The sequence below is a fragment of the Colobus angolensis genome, unplaced genomic scaffold, assembly GCF_000951035.1.
Source record: "Colobus angolensis palliatus isolate OR3802 unplaced genomic scaffold, Cang.pa_1.0 Scaffold53, whole genome shotgun sequence".
NCBI classification, from domain to species: domain Eukaryota; kingdom Metazoa; phylum Chordata; class Mammalia; order Primates; family Cercopithecidae; genus Colobus; species Colobus angolensis.
This window is the reverse complement of record NW_012118821.1, coordinates 1,916,895-1,926,281: the sequence shown is the minus strand read 5'-3', so window position 1 is coordinate 1,926,281 and position 9,387 is coordinate 1,916,895. Positions and strand designations below refer to the sequence as shown.

Below are 9,387 nucleotides of genomic sequence, written 5' to 3'. Positions count from 1 at the left end.
TCTTTGTATTTTTAGTAGAGATGGGGTTTCACCATGTTGGCCAGGCTGGTCTCCAACTCCTGACCTCAGGTGATCCACCCGCCTCGGCCTCCCAAAATGCTGGGGTTACAGGTGGGAGCCACTGTGCCCCGCCTAAATATTCTGATTCTCAGATGAACTCATGACTAGATAAATCTGGATAAAACTTCCAGAATTGATTTTTCAGATACAGATTTGGAAAAAACATACAAATATTGTCTCTGGCCCCCCAAAAATCTTGAGCTGGACCAAGCAGTTGGTATTTACTAGATGCAAACATTACTGAGCATTTCATAGAAAATGGTGCTCTCTCTTAGATTTCTTCTTTTTCAGATTTCTGTTTGCTATGTGAGCTCCAGGCCCCACTCTTTAAACATCAGCTGCTCGGACTTGCTGTTCAGTGGACTGTTGCTGTACCTCTGTGACTCTTTTGTGGGAGCTAGCTTTTTGAAAAAGTTTCATTTTCTGAAAGGTAACTTTTGTACTCTTAACCCTGCACCTTGTCTTCAATGGCGGTAGTCACTGGGTACCCTGAGGAGGGGACCTTTGGGCCTAGTGCTTATTTGCCCGTGGGTAAACTGAGGATCAGAGAGGGAAGGGACTGCCTCAGCCACCCAGGAGCGTGCAAGAGAGCTGGGATTTGATCTCCAGGGGCTCTCTTTTCCCTATGCCTGTTTGGGTAGAGGCAAGATACGTCCCCCTTTCTTTTAGATGAATTGCAGACTTTTTTAGCCTTTGTGTTTCTTGTCTTTCTTTCTTTCTTTTTTTTTTTTGAGACGGAGTCTCATTCTGTTTCCTTGGCTGGAGTGCAGTGGTGCAATCTTGGCTCACTGCAACTTCTGCCTCCCGGGTTCAAGTGATTCTCGTGCCTCAGCCTCCCGAGTATCTGGGATTACAGGCGCCTGCCAGCACGCCCGGCTAATTTTCTATTTTTGGTAGAGACAGGGTTTTGCCATCTTGGCCAGGCTGGTCTTGACCTCCTGACCTCAGGTGATCTGTCCACCTCGGCCTCCCAAAGTGTTGGGATTACCGGCATGAGCCACCACACCAGCCATCTGTGTTCTTTTCCAACCCAAATCCTTCGCATCAGTGTCCCAGTCGTTGCTGACACTCTTCCCCCGGTAGACGAGTCTTCCTCCTCGTCCTGGGAGGTCCCACACCACCTTGGCTTTTACGCCAGCCTTCCTCTGGTCTGCGCCAGCTTGGTTGAGAATGACAAGCACTTGTTCTGCATGACTTGCAAACACGATTTCCAGTCTGCATTTCCAGTCCTGCTCAGATCCCTAGCTGACCTTCGCTTTCCGTGGTGGCCCTTGGCTCTGACCTTCCTCTCTAGCAGGCACTGAGTGAGCACCAGCAGCGTCTAAGGCCTTGGGAAAGATCAAGAGGTTTCTACAGCAGTCTCTGCCTTGGGAAACATTTCATCTAAAGGGAGGACTGGACATGAAGGTGGGGGGGAAGCAGAGAGGGAAAGCGTGGAGGAGACTGGGTTGACGTGTCGCCATGTGCTGGGAATTGAGAGGAAGGAGAATTCCTGTGGTCGTCACATGGGACAGTGGGGGCTGCCCCAGGCCTGGATGGGTGGCAGAAGAGGGGGATGAAGCTGTAAGCTGGGGTAGGTAGGGTGGGGTATGTGAGCTACCGGCTGGGGCTGAGGATGCTTGGTTTGCAATTCGACCAGCCTCTCTCCTTCCTCTCCGCGTCTCAGTTCAATCCCTGCTCAGCTTTCCTTCTGCCTCCGTGTTTTCTCCCCCGCACACCTGCCGCATCCCAGCCACACTCCTGTCTCGCTAAGATTGCACATCATCCTGAAAGAAGCAAGAGGCTGACTTGGACGCCGCCTCTGCCCTTCCCAGCAGTGCCCTGTCTTGCCATTGCAAGTAGAATCTAGGCAGCCGCTTTCATCTGGATAAACTCACCTTTTTCCTTCCCACACCTCTGCCGTTGTCCACACAGGTGCGACCTTGTGTGTCATCTGTCAGGACCGGAGCTCACTGCGCCAGACGGTTGTCCGCCTGGAGCTCGAGGATGAGTGGCAGTTCCGGCTGCGCGATGAGTTCCAGACCGCCAATGCCAGGGAAGACCGACCGCTCTTCTTTCTGACCGGACGACACATCTGAGGAAGACAGTGGCGAGTTTTCTGGAAGAGATGAGTGCTCAGAGCCCTCATGCTGTTGAGGCTAAAGGGAGGCCTGGAACTGTGGGGTGTTTGACTGGAATGGACCCCAGGGACTGTCTGCAGCGCAGCCCCTCATAGTACACATGGGCCACTGAGGCTGTGGTCCTGGGAGCCAGGAAAAGACTCCGCAGTGGGTGGGAATGAAAACTTGAGACTCCCAAGTTCTGGGCCAGCCCATTGCCCAGGGCTGTTTTAAAGCCTGTTTCACAAGGAACAGGTATCTGCTTCCTGTCCTGACATTCGTGTGCTTCCATGGACAAACTTGATTTTTTTCTCTTAGTTCTAAAGAATCTTGGGTTATATTGTAGCAGTGCCAGTATTTCAGTAGATGGGATTTCAGCCAAGTAGGTTCCCCTGTAACCTCCTACAAAGCAATATTCCAAAGGAACATTTTAACTGTAAAGGCTGGAGACAAGAAAAAATAAGTAGATCGTTTTAATAAGAATTATTTAATTGCCTATAAGTTTGCTGTTTCAGAGGCTAGCCCAAAGGCATCAAATTTCATAAAGTTAAACAAATTGATTTACTTCAGAGCAAATATGATCCTATTAAAATAATGTAGGGTAAATACCCTACCTCTTAGAAAGGGCAAAAATGCAAAGAAGCTTTCTTTAAAACTAAAAGGGTTTTTTGGGGGGGGTTGGGGAGGAGGAAATGAGGCTAATAGAGATTGACCTAAAATTTGCCTTACAAAGGAGAAAGGACCACATTGCTTACTTGAAACAAACAATGAAAACAACCAAAAAACAATGAAAACAACCAAAGTGATATATAAAATAGTTGATGAGAACTAGACTTATGACTGTAATTTACTAGAGTTTAGTTTTCAGTTGCTGAAGTAGCTCATTTTCTCTTACTGATGTTTGGTTCCTCAGGGAAGAATCTTGCTTGACTAGAGAGGAGGTGGGAACAGAAGAGAGGAGGCAGGGAGATGTATTTCTTAGGGCTCACCCCTTCTCAGGCTGACAGAATGGTTTTTTTGTTTTTGTTTTTTTTTTTTTGAGACAGAGTCTTGCTCTGTTGCCCAGGCTGGAGTGCAGTGGTGATCTCAGCTCACTGCAAGGTCCGCCTCCCGGATTCACACCATTCTCCTGCCTCAGCCTCCCGAGTAGCTGGGACTACAGGCGCCCGCCACCACGCCTAGCTAATTTTTTGTATTTTTTAGTAGAGATGAGGTTTCACCATGTTAGCCAGGATGGTCTCGATCTCCTTACCTTGTGATCCACCTGCCTCGGCCTCCCAAAGTGCTGGGATTACAGGCGTGAACCACCGTGCCCGGCCCAGAATGGTTTTTAAAGCCACAGTTGAGAGGCCACCCATTGCCCAGGCACCTGGACAGTGATCATCTTGTTCATCTTGTTCAATCCTTTCTTGTGTGATTGGAATTACTCTTCCCCTTTGAAAGATGAGAAGGTTGAGATGCAAAGAGTTTACCTTTCCAAGGTCTCACTGCTGGAAAGAGCTAGAAGCACAGTTCAAAGTTCTGATCTCTGGACTCTGCAGCCCAGGTCTCCCTTCTCCCACTCTCCTACCCTCAATGCCACACTGGTTTTGAAGTGGCACATAACTTGAAGGAAAAGTTTAAAGACAGTTCAAGGTAATCATCAGAATGCATTCCTTTCTTTTTTTTTTTTTTTTTGAGACGGAGTTTCACTCTTGCTGCCCAGGCTGGAATGCAATGGTGCGATCTCAGCTCACTGCAACCTCTGCCTCCTGGGTTCAAGTGATTCTCCAGCCTCAGCCTCCTGAGTAGCTGGGATTATGGGTGCCCACCACCATGCCCAGCTAATTTTTTTTTTTTTTTAGTAGAGACGGGGGGTTTCGCCGTGTTGGCCAGGCTGGTCTTGAGCTCCTGGCCTCAGGTGATCTGCCCACCTCAGCCTGCCAAAGTGCTGGGATTACAGGCGCCTGGCCTCGGAATGCATTCTTACACATCTATCCAAGACGTTTATAAGCACTCTAATGGATAACAATCCAAGAATAAATGATTGTAAAAGATGATGCCGAAGAGTTGATGTCAATCTTTTTTTCCTAAGAAAAAAAGTCCACGAGTATTAAATATTTAGATCAGTGTTTATAAAATGATCACTTTGTATATCTCATTATTCCTATTTTGGAATAAAAACTGACCTTCTTTAATCATACTTGTCTTTTGTAAATAGCAGCTTTTGTGTCATTCTTCCCACTTTATTAGTTAATTTAAATTGGAAAAAACCCTCAAACTAATATTCTTGTCTGTTCCAGTCTTATAAATAAAACTTACAATGCATGTATTGTTTTGTTGGTGAGTATTCATAGCATTGTTTTGAGAGAAGGTAGTGTGGCTAGTCATCTTTGGGGACTACCTGCTTAAAATGGATAGTTTTGGAAAAGAAATAAGAATAAATGGATAGTTTTGGAAAAGAAGTAAGAATAAAGCCGTAAAGGTGGAGTATATTAACATGTTGCAGAATTCCTGAGGATAAAAAGGCAGACTGCAGTGGACATGCAGCAGAACAAATATGGAGGAAACCAGCTCAGAATGTGCAGAGAAGCCTGCCACCAAGGGAAGATAGTGTGGGGGAACTCTGAGCTTCATGGCGGCTGCAAAGGGCGGAAGGGACCTGGGACATTTGTCTGGATGATTACCAGGGAAGTGGTTTAGAGCAGTGAGCCTATTTGATTCCCTGCAGCGCTTCCCACCACACTTCCCATACTCCACTGACCTGGGTTAAGCATGTGGCCATGGCTAAGGTCAATGGCCCGCTTGCTCACTGCCCATCAGCTCCCTGGACCCTGCCAGGCAAGTGCCCACTCAGGCCTGCTGCCCCTCATCCCTCTACGCCCCTTGGACCCTCCCACACTCTGATGTTCCCTTGCCACTCGCAAGTCAGCTTCCCAACGAGGCCATCCCATATTGGGGAACGACTAACATCGAATACATTTTTCTATTTTTGTCTCCTTCTATGAAGGTAGGAATCCTGTAAGACACATTCAGTGCTGCATGCCCAGAGCTTGGGATTTGCCCAGCTCATGGTATGTGCTCATTGAGTGCCCGCTTAGTGAATGAATGAATCTCTCATGCCCTCAATGATCTCAACATGGGAGCAGGGGTGGGAGTGATCAGTGATGGAGAAACTAAGAAAATAGTGAAGTTGAGCTGAAATTTTTGATTTACTGGGTCAGCACTGATTAATATGCTGGTAGAAAAGGAACGTTTAAATATGCATGTTAAGCATTTCGGATGACCACTGGGAGAAAAGAAAGGATGTCCAACATCCAAAACGTTAAAGGGAAGACAGCAATGACCAAATCAATGAAATCCAACATAAGGAATGAACAGTTGGGGATGGGGAGAACAACAGGAAATCTTGGCAAATAAGAAACAAAATTAGATGGCAGGTGTGTGTGTCCATTTGTGTGTTACTATAAAGGAGTACCTGAGACTGGGTGATTTATAAGAGATTTATTCGCTCACGGTTCTGCAGGCTGTATAGGAAGCATGGTGCTGGCATCTGCTCCTGGTGAAGTCTTCAGGAAGCTTCCAATCATGGTGGAAGGCAGACGGGAGCAGATACATCACATTGTGAGAGCAAGAGCAGGAGAGAGGTGGGGAGGTGCCACACACTTTTAAACAACCGGATCTCGCGTGAACTCAGAGGGAGAACCCACTTATCCTGAGGACAGCACCAAGCAATCTAAGCACCATGGAATTGCCCCCCATGACCTAAACACCTCCCACCAGGCCCCACTTCCAACATTGGGGATCACATTTCAACATGAGATTTGGAGGGTATAAACCTCAAAATATATCAATAGTCAAATATAAGTTGATTAAATTTACCTAATAATAGATGGAGGTGCTCAGATTGGGTTGAGAGAGCTAATCCGAATAGAATTTAATATTTTGATCACAAACTTCTGTAGACATGCCCACATGCTATGAAATATATAAAATGAGAACTGTTAGAAATATGAGAAGAGGGCCAGGCATGGTGGCTCAATGCCTGTAATCCCAACCCTTTGGGAGGCCGAGGTGGGAGGATTGCCTGAGCTCAGGAGTTAGAGACTAGCCTGGGCAACATGGCAAGACCCCACCTCTATAAAAATATATATATATGAGAAGAATGCATAAATTCTGTAGTCATAAATGGAGACCACTCCATCTGTCTCAGAAACAGAGGAAGGAGCCCAATAGAAATGAAATTTGATGGGCATAGTAACATGTTGGATATAAAGTTACCTTCAAAGGAGAGAGAATTCTGTGTGACACAAATCATTCCAGAAAATCAGAAAATGGTCTGGAACTAGAGAGTAGTGATTGTTACACAACGCTGTGAATATGCTAAATGTCAAGAATAAATTTTTTGGTACATATTTTACCACCATAAAATAAAACTTCCAGAGAATTGGAAAATATGGACACCTGTACTTCTGCAAGGCCAGAAATCACACTAATCCTAAACCAGTTAAGAATAATAAATACATTAAAAAGAATTATGGTTCTAGTTTCTTTTTTTCTTTAAGGAAGAGTTTTTTTTAACTACTTGTACAATTTAGTAATTTTTCACTTTTGTGGGTACATAGTAGGTGTACATACTTATGGGGCACATGAGATATTTGGTACAGGCATAAAATGTATAATAATTACATCAGGGTAAATGTGGTATCCATCACCTCAAGCATAAACAATGGTTTATGTGTTATTAACCATTATACTCTTATTTTTAAATGTTCAATAAATTATTGACTATAGTCATCCTGTTGTGCTATCAAATACTAGATCTTATTCATTCTGATTGTATTTTTGTACCCATTACCCATCCCTACACCCCTTTCCCCAACTACTATTTCCAGCCTTTGCTAACCATCATTCTACTCTCTATCTCTATGAGTTCAATTGTTTTAATTTTCTTAGCTCCCACAAATAAGTGAGAACATTCAGTTTGTCCTGTGCCTGGCTTATTTCACTTAACATAATGACCTCCAGTTCCAGCCATGTTGTTGCAGATGACAGAACCTTATTCTTTTTTTTTTTTTTTGAGACAGAGTCTTGCTCTCCCGAGTAGCTGGGACTACAGGTGCCCACCACCATGCCCGGCTAATTTTTTTATTTTTAGTAGAGACAGGGTTTCACCATGTTGGCCAGGATGGTCTCGATCTCTTGACCTCGTGATCCACCTGCCTTGGCCTCCCATTCTTTTTTTTTTTCTTTTTTTAATGGCTGAACAGTACTCTATCATGTATATGTTTTTTTTTTTTTTTTTTTTTTTGGAGACGGAGTCTAGCTCTGTCGCCCAGGCTGGAGTGCAGTGGCGCAATCTCGGCTCACTGCAAGCTCCGCCTCCCGGGTTTACGCCATTCTCCTGCCTCAGCCTCCTGAGTAGCTGGGACTACAGGCGCCGCCATCTCGCCCGGCTAGTTTTTTGTATTTTTTAGTAGAGACGGGGTTTCACCCTGTTAGCCAGGATGGTCTCAATCTCCTGACCTCGTGATCCGCCCGTCTCGGCCTCCCAAAGTGCTGGGATTACAGGCTTGAGCCACCGCGCCCGGCCTTCTATCATGTATATGTATCCCATTTTCTTTATCCATTCGTCTGTTCACAGACACTTAGGTTGCTCCAAATCTTGGCTTTTTTGAATAGTGCTGCAATAAACATGGAATACATTGCACAATTTATTTCACAGTTATTTGTTGTTGTTGTTGTTGTTGTTGGCATCACTTAACCTATCTTGATGAGCAATGTGAATTATGCCTGCTAGGATTATGCAGCTTGATGGCCCTGAGACATGTTCCAATAACCATCTGCTAACAAAGTAGAGATGTCCCTGTGATATGGTTTGGCTGTGCCTCCACCCAAATCTCATCTTGAATTGTAGCTCCCATAATTCCCGCATGTCATGGGATGGACCCGGTGGGAGATAATTGAATCATGGGGGTGGTTTTCCCCATACTGTTCTTGTGGTCATGAATAAGTCTCATGAGATCTGATGGTTTTATAAGGGAAAAGCCCTTTCACTTGTTCTCATTATCTCTTGTCTGCCACCACGTAGGACGTGCCTTTTGCCTTCTGCCATGATTGTGAGGCCTCCCCAGCCATGTGGAACTGTGTGTCCGTTAAACCTCTTTTTCTTTATAAATTACCCAGTCTCTGGTATGTCTTTATCACCAGCATGAAAATGCTAATACACCCCACGTTTGAATATTAATCATCTCCTATTATATATTTTGGGGGCAAAATCAAAGTCCCTCATCAGTTGATGTTCAAAGACATTGAAACACAAAGGAATCAAATGTAAAGCAAAATTGGATGAAAAAATCCAAATAAATTATATGTATTCTTTAAAGTAAAGTCCCAATCCATCTTCCCTTACTTGTTTTTCAGCTTCTTCTTATCCAGGAATATTCTAGATGCCTGGTGGAGTTGGGGTTCCCTCTGCAGCTGCAGCCTGGGAATGCTCACTGGAATGGATTCTTCCAGGTTCTCTGAAGGTTCTGTTAGCACATTAATAATTATTTGATGTTCCTTGGTTTTTAGATCCAGTGATTCAAGGAATCCATGCAATTATTAAAGCACTGGGCTTTCCTTCATAATATTTAGCAAACAAGGAAATTGCCATTCCTTAAAGCATTTTCTCAGGCAAAATTATGTTAAAGTACACTGTTTAATGTTTCCAAAAGTCAGAAGACCCTCGGTGATATCTGAGTGAAGGAGGAGGATAGGAAAATCCTTTTGGTTTTAGTCATGCCAGGAAGCCGGTCTGTGCCTGAGGATCTGGAATCCACAACGTCTGCACTTGAATTCAACTGGGTAACTCTCTCATCCATGTTAAGAATGGTGCTGTTTCCACTATCTAGGGAAAATGCCATCTCTACCTGCTCTTTCCTATCTCAAACAATGAGACTCAGAGGCATTGCTGCCTTCCTGTGAAGCTGAGAAACCTGCTTAGCATGATCATCTCATCACAGCAGTGATATTCAAGGCCCCACCCTCTTGGTTGACCAGCTGTCCCCAGACACGCTCACCTGTGTGCAGGTGTTTGCAGTCCTGTCATGGGGCAGAACCTGCTTGGAGCTACGGAACCTGCTTCTTTGGAGAAGCTTCCCCCTCCCCCTCACATTTGTTTCTGCTGGAGAACCAATCACCTTCCTAAACCCTGGTGAAGGCCAGCACTGCTAATATGTAGTGAAGGCCAGCACTGCTAATATGT

At 45.0% G+C, this 9,387-nt stretch overlaps 1 protein-coding gene across 2 annotated transcripts in view; it reads left to right on the top strand.

The window, feature by feature from the left end:
- The window catches only part of GREB1 (growth regulation by estrogen in breast cancer 1), a 114,203-nt gene extending 109,733 nt beyond the window's left edge, over nt 1–4,470 (top strand). For both annotated transcript variants that reach the window (XM_011960885.1, XM_011960886.1), the window contains exons 32-33: nt 352–490; nt 1,975–4,470. In XM_011960885.1, the coding sequence (XP_011816275.1) occupies nt 352–490; nt 1,975–2,138 (303 nt within the window). In that variant the 3' untranslated portion in view covers nt 2,139–4,470. The remainder of the gene's footprint in view (nt 1–351; nt 491–1,974) is intronic.
- Nucleotides 4,471–9,387: the final 4,917 nt, after the last annotated feature.